This window comes from Panthera onca, chromosome D4 (genome assembly GCF_046562875.1).
Source record: "Panthera onca isolate mPanOnc1 chromosome D4, mPanOnc1 haplotype 2, whole genome shotgun sequence".
Taxonomy (NCBI): domain Eukaryota; kingdom Metazoa; phylum Chordata; class Mammalia; order Carnivora; family Felidae; genus Panthera; species Panthera onca.
The window spans coordinates 89490564-89503954 of NC_138351.1; the positions used below are offsets into that span (position 1 = coordinate 89490564).

Genomic DNA, 13391 nt, shown 5'->3' on the forward strand with positions numbered 1-13391 from the left:
ATGACGAGATCGTGACCCGAGCCGAAATCGGACGCTTAACCGACCGAACCCCCCCCTCCCCAGGCGCCCCTCAGGGGTCCTTTTCTGGTGCTTGTGCAGTCGGGAGCAGAGCGGCCCCCCGAAGCCCTCAATGTCTGTCTTGTTGGCAGGGGTCTGCACCCGGGAGCCCCCGTTCTATATAATCACTGAGTTCATGACCTATGGGAACCTGCTGGATTACCTGCGGGAGTGTAACCGGCAGGAGGTGAACGCTGTGGTGCTGCTGTATATGGCCACGCAGATCTCGTCGGCCATGGAGTACCTGGAGAAGAAGAACTTCATCCACAGGTAGGGGCCTGGCGGAGCAGCCCTCCTCGCGGCGCCGCGGAGCGGGCGTGGGGCCCGGGCAGCCTCCTCCACGAAGCTCCAGCCCACAGGGCGTGAGGGCTCAGCCTCTCGCCTCAGCGCCGGCGGCACGTTGGACGCTGGAACAGAGGCAGACGCCGGGTTCCTGACTTTGCCAGCTCCGGGCGCGCGTCTGGGCCCACGGGGCAGTGGATCCCCGCGGTAAGAAACACTTCCCTCGGGAGCATCTTGGACTGAGCGGAATATCCAGCGAAGCCCCTCAGAGGCGTCCGTGCTCCCCGGGGAGGCAGAGCGCTCGGTGTCACCAGGAGTGACCTCCCCCGCGGGGGGGGCTGGCGTCGCGCCCACACCGCCCCGCGGGTACAGCCGGCGCGTGGCTTTTGTTTCCGAGCGGCGTGTTTTCTGCGCCCGCCCCCCCTTCCCTTTATTTCATTCTCCACTTAGCTTGCCGTCCTCCGGTCCGGGGACGCGTCCACGATTGTCAGGACGGCGTCAGTGCGGTCCTGAATTAAGCGCCTTTGCTGTTCTAAAGCCTGGAGGGCTTTGACCTTCAAGCGGGCCGCAATTATCTTGCTGTTCGCATTCTTTGCTGGTGGAAATGGCTTCCTGGCAAAGGAGGGTTCTGTCCGAGCAGGACAGAACCCGATGGGCTTTGCCGGTGACTTTTATACAAGACGTTCTCCATGCCACCGCCCTGAACTTTCCTCCCCAATTAACTCAAGCATGAGACCCGTACATGAGATTTCACAGCGAGGGACGAGAGTAGAATGTGTGAGACATTGGCGCTTCCTTGTAAGACAGATTTCCTGTGCTGCACGAGAGCCTGATTCCGATGCGCCTGTCACTCAAAGGGTGAACCCTCTGAGGCTGCAAATTGAGATTTCTTGACTTGTGGTTCGCTTTGCATGGCTACGTCTGTCCCCCCTTCATTTCACAGACTTAAAACGCTTTACCAAAATCCTATTAGGCACAAGTCTTCTGTATTTAATTGCTCTCTGATTGCTGACGATCAGGCGATCTTACCTTCAGCCATCACCTAAAGGTGCTGCCTCGTCGCATCCCCCTGTTGCGTTTTGCCTTGTGATTTCATGGTTAACATCCGTGAACCAGAGATTAGACTCCCACCTCCCTGGGAGAATCCGGAGGCGAGAGGAAGCCGATTATACGGGAGAGAATTTTTAGGATTCGTTCGGATACGCATCAGGAGGAAATAGGAAAGTAGGAAACACAGTTTGGGGAGGAGGAGGGGGCGGAGTGCTATGGGCTTTATTTTATTTTGTCCTCTGTCAAGTCTGGATAGGCCACATGGAGACTCCCTCCGATGGAAGTTTCTCCCAGTTGAGGACTGGCTGGTGCCTTCGTCCCCCGTGCCTGCCGTAGAGCCGTCCTAACCCAGCAGACCCTTAGGTGATTGCAGATAGGCAGGTGTGAGTTAAAGCGCTTCACGTATTAAGTCACCACCACTCACGACAAGCCTACGAAGTAGGCACTGCCATCATCTTCGTGTTACGGGTGCGGTAACTGAGGCCCAGGGTAATGAGCTTGCTCCCGCCCACCCTCTGCTACCTCTCCCCGCGGTGGGAGCCCGGGCGGATGCTGAGGCACGGGCACAGGTTCCTGGGGGACTGGACGCGGTCGTCGGGAGGGCGCCTTCCCTCAGTGGCGGTGGATTTGCGGAGCCGGGAACGCGATAGCCACAACTCTCACGGCTGAACTCTCTCTCTTTCCCCAGAGATCTTGCTGCCCGAAACTGCCTGGTAGGGGAGAACCACTTGGTGAAGGTGGCTGATTTCGGCCTGAGCAGGTTAATGACAGGGGATACGTACACAGCCCACGCCGGGGCCAAGTTCCCCATCAAGTGGACAGCGCCAGAAAGCCTGGCCTACAACAAGTTCTCCATCAAGTCCGACGTCTGGGGTAAGGGCTGCCGCTGCGGCTCCCGGTCGGCCCTCACCCGCAAGCGTGGGCTCCTTGTCCCGGTTTTCTTTGTCTCCTTGCCTTTCGCTGCCTCCCTCTCACTCCTTCATTTGTTTTCCTTCATTCCTTAATTCTCTTTCTTACCGTTTTTTTCCTTTCTCACCTTACAATCTTTGCTCCCCTGTTTTCTCCAAAATGAAGTAAAAGCGGAGTTTTCTTCCAGAATAATTCAGGTTGCCTTCCCCCCGCCCCCTAACTTCCCATCTCCAGCCCGAGCTTACTGCTTGGGTTTGTGGGGGCACTTAGCCCAGCCTGCAGGCACCCACGATTTTCTGTAGTTTGGTTTGGGCTTTACATAGGATATTGCCCCCTGAAGCTTCATGTGCCAGTATTTGATTTGTGTCTTTTGTTAAAGAACTTGTTACAGCAGGTAGTAAGCGTACGCTGAAGAAGCATATGCTCATTGCACAGTGAGCCCGAGGTACGCGTCACCCAGCTTTACCGGCCGTCGCCTCATGGCGCTCCTGAACCCTGTACTCCGCCCCCTGCCCCCTGCCCCCTGCCCCGACCCTTACTATCTTGAAGCAGACCCCCGATAGCATTTGATTTTGTCCATAAATACTTCAGTATGAGTCTCTTAAAGGTGTCTCTTTTTTATTCTTGTAACCACATCGCCCTTCCTCCCCGAATTGATCGTCATTTTGAATATTACGATCCAGTCAGTGTTCACGTTTCCAGTTGAGTGTTCGTAGTCCCGCTGTCGTGGTCCGTTTGAGTTGAGATCCGGATACTGTCCACACAAGGTGGACGGTTGATGCCCCGTCAGTGCCCTCTGGTCTGCAGGCTCCCTCTCCGTATTTGCCTTTCGCTCGCTCGCTGTTTGTGGAAGAAACCTCACGTGTCCTTGCAAGTCTCCCACGCTGTACCCCGTGCTGTGATTTAATGCGTTCCTCTGTCTTCGGTACCCCTACTAAATGAGCAGTGGGATCTGGACAGTTTGGTCACGTTCGGGTTTGACTTTTTTCTTTTAGCAGGAGCACTGGGCGCGCTGTGCCGCGCTTTGTAGCTGCACACTGCTCGATTTGCTCTCTTTTTTGTGATTTTAGCAGTTTCTAATCCCCAGTGCCGAGATCCACTGATTTATTAGGGGTTGCCAGACGGTAATTCTCTAATGCTGTCACTCCTCGTTCCCGGCTTAGCTCAGTACGGCTGTCAGACGAAACCCTCATCTGCTGTGGGGTTACTTCAGTGTATAGTTCACACAGGAAAGGCCGCATAGTTGTTTGTCTCCTTGCCCGGGCTTACCAGGGGTCACGCAAACGAGCTAGTTTTTTAATACCCTCGGATGGTGACCAAGTACATTTTTGGGGTTTTTTTGGGTTTTTTCCTTTTGTGATGATATATACGTATATATATGTATGACGTGTTTAGATGTATCTGATGTTTTAATCCACGGTAGTTCTCCTTATTGATAAGCAGAGTGTCTCCTGTTTGGCCAGATTGCTCCCTTTTGACAAGACCCCTTGTAGTCTTTGATGGCGTCTGTGCTGTCTAGAGTGATTAAGATATTCCAGGTTCGTTCCTGCCCTGAACCTGAATCATGCATTCTCCAAGGGGTCCTTGGATCCCTTCAGTGGGATCTGGGATTTCAAGCCTACAGTCTGGGCTTTCAAAGATTTTGTAAGATTTTTATGAAATGTTTAGAGTTAGAAGGGGCCCTGGAGATAATCTCATATGCCCCGAAAGGAGACGTGGCCCGTCTGAGACCCTTAGCCAGGTGATCTCAAAACTAGGAGTAGAAATGGCATCCTGATCTCCAGCCCTAGGTTCCCTGCGTCACAAATCCCAGTAAAGATGGTCACCTTACCTCAAAGACCCTGGAGAGGCCGATCAGTACAGTCTCTTCTCCCCTGTGGTGCGTTTTAGTCTGGTTCTGTCCTGGGCTGTTGGTCGTTAAAGGCCTGGTAAAATGTTGGTGTCTGGCCTGCTTCTGAGGGTGTGGTGGCTGCTGCTGCTTTTTTTTTTTTTTTTTTTTAATGTTTATTTTTGAGAGAGACAGAGGCCAAGTGGGGGAGGGGCAGAGAGAAGAGGGGAGACACAGAATCCAAAGCTGGCTCCAGGCTCTGAGCTGTCATCACAGAGCCCGACACAGGGCTCGAACCCACGAACCGTGAGATCATGGCCTGAGCCGAAGTCGGATCCTTAACCGACTGAGCCACCCAGGCGCCCCCTAAGGGCATAGGTGCTTATAATGTCCACTACACGGGTAACCAATTTCAAATGCAGGAGAGTTAAATTTGCCACATCTTGAACAACCTTCCTCTCTCTTTTTCCTTGCAGCATTTGGAGTACTGCTTTGGGAAATTGCTACCTACGGTATGTCACCTTACCCAGGAATTGACCTGTCCCAGGTATACGAGCTGCTAGAGAAAGACTATCGCATGGAACGCCCGGAAGGCTGCCCAGAGAAGGTCTACGAACTCATGCGAGCATGTGAGTCTTCCCCAGCCGGTGGCAAAACTTCTGTGTGGGCTTTGTAAGAAATTCCCGTGCAGGAGTGTTTTCCTAAAGTCAAAAAGTATTTCCCTTCCTGTCTTTATTCACATTCTTCAGAAGCAACTAATATAACAGCTGCATGCTTACTCAGATTCCGTGTCTCGATACACGTTATTTATACATAGTATTTATGTGTGAGGCTCTTTCTGTTTTTCATGCAGAAATGGGATGGATGGATACCAAACTTAGATTTCTTATTTAAAAATGCAAATTCCTGGGCCCTGCCTCCAAACATTCTGCTGTAATAGGCAAATACTCCCGGTGACATTCACCTGGGTTGGTTTTATTTCGTGTGTGTGTGTGTGTGTGTGTGTGTGTGTGTGTGTGTGTGTGTAAAACAACTCCCTCAACTTTTTTTGCACACAGCCGTAAGGCTCACGTCAGTTTCATGTCCATATTTCAAAGATCCCGTCCTCTCTCCATCCCCTTATTTTTATACAGCTGTTTAGCTTGCCGTTAAATGATGTATTCATCCATCTCTTCCCCTTTTGATGGACATTTCCTTGTTTTACACCTGTGTTTGGCTTTTGCCATCGTGAGCAAAGCCAGGATGAACGCCCTCCTACGTAGACGTCTGTACATTGTGCCGGTAGTTGTGGAAGTTGACCTGTTGGTCCAAAGAGCTATTTGCGTTTTAAATTCTGAAAGATTTTACCGAATTGTTTTCCAGGAAAGGTGTACCAATTTGTATTCCCACCAGAAGTGTGGGAGAGTTAATTCTGCATCCTTACCAACACGAGCCTCCGTCAGTCCATCATCCTCATGTTAACCTTGTTTTAATTAGCCTTTCTGTACTGGTGAGGACTTTAGACTTCGATAACCCAGAAGTGAGGGTCAAATGGAAGCCACGTGACTCCGTGATTCTCTGCACTTGATTGAGTGGGGCCGGGGAAAAGATTTATAAATGCACTTCTTGCTGTCACAACTCTCTGGGGCTCTACAGTCCATATTCCTGCCAGTGTCTAAGGTCTTTTCGCATTCTTAATGTCTGTGGCAGGACGCGGTGACATTTGTCACTTGTCCCAGCACAAGATGGTTAGCAAGATGTGGGGTGCTTCTTTCATCACCAGATCTTCCTGGAGAATTACTAGCCCCACACTTGTTAGCAGGGCCTCATGCGTGGTCTGCCTGGGTCTCGTCTGTCCAGGTTGGCAGTGGAATCCCTCCGACCGGCCCTCCTTTGCTGAAATCCACCAAGCCTTTGAGACCATGTTCCAAGAGTCCAGCATATCAGATGGTAAAGTGCCCATTCCTGGGGGTGCCTGCAGTGGGGCGAGAGGTTGGGATGGAAGGGACGGCCGGGCGGGGCTCCAGCCCGGTGGAGCTCTTCACTTCCGGCTAGAAGAGCCCCAGGCCAGCAAGTTATCTGAGACCAGAAGGCCGGGCAGAGGCGTGGAGCGTGGAGATCTCTGTCTTGTGGCCACGCACCTTTCTGGAAAGTACCGAGTGCGGTTTTCTCAGCATCTGCGTCTCTTTTTCTGTACCTGCGCGTGGATGACCACTCTTGCCTGAGAAACAGAGAGAACGCCAGACTGACGCCATTACTAACGGCCGCTGATTTTTGTTTTTGTTTCCGGTGGTTCTTAGAAGTGGAAAAGGAACTGGGGAAAAAAGGTGTGCGAGGGGTTGCGAGTACTTTGCTGCAGGCCCCAGAGCTGCCCACCAAGACGAGAACGTCCAGGAGAGCCGCGGAGCACAAAGACCCCACTGACGTGCCCGAGACGCCCCACTCCAAGGGCCCAGGAGAGACCGGTACGTCCCCCCACCCCCACCAGGCCCAGAGGGGTCCACGCCGTCAGGGCCAGCGTAGGCGGATGGGAAGCAGTGAGTGCGCCTGCACGGCGGGCAGGCTAACTCTAATTCCTTGTCAGTGGTCCAGCTTGAAAAGAAGAAGGTTCCCCACGGCGGCCCACCCTCCTCCTGGGAATCATCAGGAACCATTGGCTTCGGTAGTTAGCTCAGTCAGGTAGGCACAGGTGCTGATGAAACCGATGGGGAAGACAAACCCGCCTTCTCATGGATTATTCACGGCATTTGTGGTTGCTCTTGCAGGGCAGATACAGCAACAGTAAACATTGAACCAGGTAGAGAGCAGCTTGTGGCAAAAACGCTGGTACGAACAGCTCCCTGGGACGGACGGAGCCGAGAGACGCCCGTGGCACAGAGCTGGCGTCCGCGCCTGGTCTCTGACGCAAAATCCTGTCGGCCACCGTTCCCTAGACGAGCCAGCGAGGTGGGGGTGGTGCGGGGGTCTCAGGATGCTCGCAGGAATGCTGCTCGCAGATGGGGACCTGGTGGCCCCCGTGCGCCGTGCTCTCCTTTGAGTTAGGACATGCTTGTGGAGCGCTTGCCCCCCCGTCCTCCCCCCAAACCGCAGAAATCTGGGTTCGTAGAGGCTCCTAGGGGATGCTCTGATGGACCACAGACCGAGCGAGTGGGAAGGGGCATGGCAAAGCCCGAATTATGGGATGTTTAGCCATAGCAGGATCTGTAGTCCCAGGATTCCCCCTTTTTTTTTTTTATATTGTGTGCCCATGTCAGTTAAAAAAACAAACAAAAAAAGATGGGAAGCCTGGGTGTAGATGTGTATGACTGTGCAAATATGTGTAACTTAAAATATACCAAAAACATACACTTAGAAGGTTTATATAAGAAAAGAAATCCAAATTACGATGTTTTCCCTCCACACCCCCCGGGTCGCCCTGCTCACCCACCCTAGAGGCTGTGGCATAGAGACCATCCAGAACCTTGGACCTTTGTCCTTCTGTCGGGTGTCATGATTTCGGCAATTCAGTGGTGGGAATGGGGAGAGGCCACCGTGGAAACTTCAGGCTTATGAGAAGCCCGGTGATACACAGCCCTGTTCATTTTCGGCCGTCGGGATTCGCGTGTCGTCTCCTGGTGAGCCGAGAGGGCCGGCTTTTGGGTCCTACGATGGGGCTGTGCACGGGTCGTTAGAATCTCACTTTCTCTGCCCCCTTCTGCTGGATTGAGGTTTGGGGAGGTCCTCAGCTTTCCCCGAGCCGGGTGTCCTGCGTGCCACCCGGTGTCCTGAGGGGCGCCCCCTTGTACCTCTGCTGCGGTTAAGGACGCCCCCTGTGCTGCTCGGGTGCTGACAGAAAACCGCTCTCCTCACAGCCGCCCCCTGAGGGCGACTTCTGTCATTCACTGGCCCCGAGCTTGGCAACACCAGAAAGATTTCTTAGGAGCTATTATTCGTGTGTAAAGAATGCCCATTTAAACATCTGTAAAGGTCAGTCCTTGTTTGCCAAGCATAATAGCCCATTGTCGCTGCGGCGAGCGTCCCCTTCCCTTCAGGCCCCACCTCCGAGGAACCATGATTGGCAGGTCCGTGGGGCGCGGGGCCTGACCCTTTGCTCGGCCTTGTCGTGGGTTTCACGCCCCAGACAGTGGCACGGAGGGGGCTCTGTGCTGTAAAGGAAGCCCCGGTGCAGGGGTGACAAGTGCTGTGGCTTTCTGTGCTGCCGTCCTCAAGGAGAGAGACCTGTGCTCTTCCTAATAACACCAGTAGCGACAGGGGCAACAGTGAACCACTACGTGCCAGAAGCTGGGACAGGTCCTCCTTATGTTGCATTGTATTCACACAGCCACGCTGCGGGTGGGTCTTTCTTCTTGCTTTTAGTGTTCACTTATTTATTTTGAGAGAGTGTGAGCATGGGGAGCAGTCAGAGAGGGAGGAGGGGGAGAGAGAGAGAGAGAGAGAGAGAGAATATCCCGAGCAGGCTTCGTGCCGTCCGCACAGAGCCCGACACGGGGCTCGATCTCACAAACCACGAGACCGTGACCTGAGCCCAGGTCAAGAGGCGGACGCTTAACCGACTGAGCCACCCAGGCGCCCCGTCTACGGGTGGGTTTTGTTTCTCCATTTCGTAGATGAGAACGCTGAGGATGTGTGGAGAGGCGTCCCTTGCCTAGGCCTCTTGGCTGGGGGGCAGGGGGCATGGGGGAGGGTGGCGGAGCTGGTGCTCACGCGCAGGCCTGTCCGGGCCCAGACCCGTGGCTGGTCCTCTGGGGAGCCGGTGGCCAGCCCCAGATTCCCCCTCACAAAGAAGCCTCTAGTCTGAAGCTGTTAAACTCTTCCCACTGTGTTTCAGATCCTCTGGACCACGAGCCCCCTGTGTCTCCACTGCTCCCTCGAAAAGAACGAGGTCCCCAGGATGGCGGCCTGAATGAGGATGAGCGCCTGCTTCCCAAAGACAAAAAGACCAACTTGTTCAGTGCCTTGATCAAGAAGAAGAAGAAAACGGCCCCAACGCCCCCGAAACGCAGCAGCTCCTTCCGGGAGATGGACGGCCAGCCCGAGCGCAAGGGGGCCGGCGAGGAAGAGGGCCGAGAAACCAGCAACGGGGCACCGGCTCTCCCACCCTCGGACGCAGCCGAGCCAGCCAAGTCCCCAAAGCCCAGCAGCGGGGCTGGCGTCCCCAACGGAGCCTTCCGGGAGTCCGGGGGTGCAGGCTTCCGGTCTCCCCACCTGTGGAAAAAGTCCAGTACGCTGACCAGCAGCCGCCTAGCAGCCAGCGAGGAGGAGAGTGGCGGCAGCTCCAGCAAGCGCTTCCTGCGGTCCTGCTCGGCCTCCTGCGTGCCCCACGGAGCCAGGGACACCGAGTGGAGGTCCGTCACACTGCCTCGGGACCTGCAGTCCACGGGCAGGCAGTTCGACTCGTCCACGTTTGGAGGGCACAAAAGCGAGAAGCCGGCTCTGCCTCGGAAGCGGGCGAGTGAGAACAGGTCCGACCAGGCGGCCAGAGGCACGGTGACTCCCCCACCCAGGCTGGTGAAAAAGACCGAGGAAGCAGCCGATGAGGTCTTTCGAGACGCGGGGGAGTCCAGCCCGGGCTCCAGCCCCCCAAGTCTGACTCCAAAACTCCTCCGCAGGCAGGTCACGGGGGCTCCTTCCTCTGGCCTTCCCCACAAGGACGAGACCGCCAAGTCCGGTGCCTTGGGGACACCTGTCACAGCTGAGCCGGTGCCCCCCGCCAGCAGAGCAGGGCCAGGTGCGTCCGGAGGGACCGGCAAGGCCCCCGCCGAGGAGCCCAGAGCGAGGAGGCACAAGCCTTCCTCCGAGTCCCCAGGGAGAGACAAGGGGAAACTGTCCAAGCTCAAACCTGCCCCACCGCCCCCGCCGCCGGCCTCCGTGGGGAAAGCCGGGAAGCCCGCTCAGAACCCGACCCAGGAAGCGGCCGGGGAGGCCAGCACTGGCGGGAAAACGAAAGCCGCGGCTGTGGTCGTGGATGCTGTGAACAGTGACGCCATCAAGCCCAGTCCGCTGGGAGAGGGCGTCAAAAAGCCCGCGCTCCCATCCGCGCCAAAGCCGCAGTCGTCCAGCAAGCCAGCGGGGGCCCCAGCCGGCGCGGCGCCCGCCCCCTCCACGTTGCCATCAGCAGCCTCCGCCCTGGCCGGGGACCAGCCCGCGTCTACTGCCTTCATCCCTCTCATATCGACCCGCGTGTCTCTTCGGAAAACCCGCCAGCCTCCGGAGCGGATCGCCAGCGGCACCATCACCAAGAGCGTGGTCCTGGACGGCACCGAGGCCCTGTGCCTGGCCATCTCCAAGAACTCCGAGCAGATGGCCAGCCATAGCGCCGTGCTGGAAGCCGGCAAAAACCTGTACACGTTCTGCGTGAGCTATGTGGATTCCATCCAGCAGATGAGGAACAAATTCGCCTTCCGCGAGGCCATCAACAAACTGGAGAATAATCTCCGGGAGCTTCAGATCTGCCCGGCGACAGCAGGGAGTGGCCCGGCGGCCACTCAGGACTTCAGCAAACTCCTCAGCTCCGTGAAGGAGATCAGTGACATCGTACAGAGGTAGCAGAAGCCGGGCGTGAGGCCGGCCGGAGCCGCCTGCGCTGCGTGAAGGCTTCCCCATGCCTGCGACAGTGGCCGACGCCAGACCAGTGAGTTGGGACCTTGGCCCGGGAGCGCTGCGCCACACGGAGCCAAGGGCCACTGTGGAACACAGCCCGACTACCTGTGTTTTGTGCCAACTGTCCCGCACTTCCCCCTCCCCCAGCCCGGCCTCCCTGAGTCGCCTCTGTTCCGAGTTCCATCTGTGGAGTTCCTGCTCTGTGGACTCCAGTCGGCCCGCCGGCCGCCTCCCCACGTAGTGCTCCAGAACTGAGCTCTTCCGGCCAGGGGTGAAAGCAGATGAGCATATTTCCTTTCCGCTGGTCTTTCTGGAGGCCCTCCTCTGGGTATGCCTTCTCCTCCGCTTCCCGCAGGAAACGAGCGCCCCGAACAGGAGCCTTGTCACCGAGGCCCGAGGAACTGTCCTCCCCACCTACCCCATGGAGGGAGCCGGCACAGAAGACCCGTCTCCAGAACTACATCCTGGGAAGCGCTTGCCAGCTGGTCACTCTGCCCTCCGTAGCTGCCGGGGGCTGGTGCCCTCACATCGCCCCATGTGAAGGACAGCTCTTGATTTGGGGGGTGAAACGGGGTGCTAAAACCAGCCGGCCCTTGGGTCCTTGCTGTCTTGTGGCACTGCTCGGCCTGGATGGAAAGCTGGAGTCCGAAGGGTAGGAGGGTCGCAGTCCGGCGTGCAGGGTCAGGGGAGGCAGGCAGGGTGGCTGGCTGGGGGAACAGCTGGTACCCAGGTGGCCCGGGGCTGGGCCCAGCCTACCTTCTTTTCAGGCTTCCAGGTGCCCAGAAAAGGCACTTGGTCTTGATTTCTGACCGATCTCCTTCTCCTCCCTTGTACTCCTCTGAGACCAAGTAGATTCATGCAGAGCTCTTTCCTGTGTGACAAGCCAACCTTTAGTTTTCCGGAGCATTTCATGGCTCTGAGCTCAGCCCAGTCGCCTCCGGCACAGAAGGACCGGCCGCCGGCGCACGGGAGGAGGAGGACTGTGGCACCAAAGCCCCAACCGTTGTTGGCTGTGCGCTAAGAGGCCAATGTCCTGTTGAATCGCCACGAGCAACCAACACGCAACCCACTGTTTCTGCTGGGGTTTTCAGGGATGGAGAAAACCACAAACAGATGAAGCCCAGAAAGTGTCTCCAAGAGCAGGCCTCGGTCTCCTCTCCCCAGGCTGCCCAGGACCAGGCTCTCCAGCCAGGGGCCCAGGCCGCCTTGACCTTGACCTAGAGCAGCTGCTGAAGGAGGGGGGCAGGCACCTGCCTGGGCCCCCTGCCGGGCCCAGGCGCGACCACCTTCCACCCCCGTACCCCCGTGACCTCACACCGGCCTCATCACCCGAACTTGTTCTTTATTTCTCTGGCAGAGATGGTTCCCTCTGCATCGATTTGTGCTGTCCTCACAGCTCATCACCTCTTTGCCCCCTCCCCGCCCCAGACTTCTGTGTCACACAGACTGAGGGAGGTGCTAGAACACCACCAGCGGCCTTGCAGACAAAGCAAAACCGACCCCACCCAGGTCCCCTCGACCGCCTCTTTCTATAAGGTACTGATTTTTTTTTTGTTCACATGACGTGCCACTATATTTTGCATTTATATCTCGGTATTACACTCTTTTATAGACTTGCTCTTTTATAAATGACATGTAAATAGTTTTCCACTATTTTCCCTTCTCAAATGCTTATGGTGTCTTTTTTTTTTTTTTTTTTTTTTTTTGGTCCAGTACATTTTGTTTCTGTATATGACTCTGTTTTTTGAATCCACATCTCTCCGTAGTATTTTTTAAATAAATGTTTACAACGTTAGAACTCGGGCAGATGGGTCTGGTCTGTCATTTTCCCTGTCCCTCCGGGCTGTGGTGTGCAGACGGGAGGGAGGGGGGGTCCTCGTTGCCCTCAAGGGGCTGGAGGCTCCGGGGTGGGTTTTACAGGAGTGCAGTGGGAATCCTGCATCCGGGCATCTTCCTCGGCCTGCCAAATGCGGTTTCCCTCCCTGCCCTGGCCTCCGGCCCTTCTTGCACCCTTGACACGGATCTGCCCGCAGCACTGGGCGTGGGCCCTGCTTCCAAATCGGGAGGAAGAGGAGTCCAAGGGCTGTTCCAGCTGTCAGGCCGTCACAGCGTCATTGAATCGGGAGGAAGTACGTCCTGGGCTCCACTGGCCTGGAAGCGTTAGTCCCTCCACAGGTGCACCTTTTTCCTCTGCCTGTGACCCTGCCTCGGCTCCCCGCCGGCCCCCGAAGCGCCCCTCGCGCGCTGTGACCCACCCACCCCGTGTCTCCTTTCTCTGTGTGCACGAGGAGGGGCAGGGGGCCTGGAAATGCCACCTGCAGCGCCGTGGCCTCTCCCAGCCCCCCACCGAGGGGACCGAGGGGGCACGTGCGGCCGTTTCCTCGTCTTGGCCTGCATTTAACGCCAGCTGACAGCTTGGAAAGTGGCAGTCGGGGAAGTGAGTGGTGCTGTCTGATAATGATACTTATTAAGCCAGCAGCCTTGTCAGGGGACACGGGTCCTGCTCACCAGAGCGTGTGCAGGGCCACGGTTGAGTGGACCCTCTGAGGCCGCCGTGCTGCCTGTCTCGGGCCAGAGGTGAGGCCGCCGGCCTGCGGTGAGGGCTGGTGGGACCGCGGGGTGTGCCCGCACCCGGGGGCTGCAGGAGCCCCTCCCTCGTTTCACGGAGGCCCGGGCCACGCCGTGT

The 13391-nt window shown here is 56.6% G+C and overlaps 1 protein-coding gene across 3 annotated transcripts in view; it reads left to right on the top strand.

The window, feature by feature from the left end:
- ABL1 (ABL proto-oncogene 1, non-receptor tyrosine kinase) overlaps positions 1-12508 on the top strand; it is a 143596-nt gene extending 131088 nt beyond the window's left edge. For all 3 annotated transcript variants that reach the window (XM_078436353.2, XM_060608354.3, XM_078436354.2), the window contains 6 exons: positions 150-327; positions 2078-2262; positions 4603-4755; positions 5966-6055; positions 6406-6570; positions 8934-12508. In XM_078436353.2, the coding sequence (XP_078292479.1) occupies positions 150-327; positions 2078-2262; positions 4603-4755; positions 5966-6055; positions 6406-6570; positions 8934-10651 (2489 nt within the window). In that variant the 3' untranslated portion in view covers positions 10652-12508. The remainder of the gene's footprint in view (positions 1-149; positions 328-2077; positions 2263-4602; positions 4756-5965; positions 6056-6405; positions 6571-8933) is intronic.
- Positions 12509-13391: the final 883 nt, after the last annotated feature.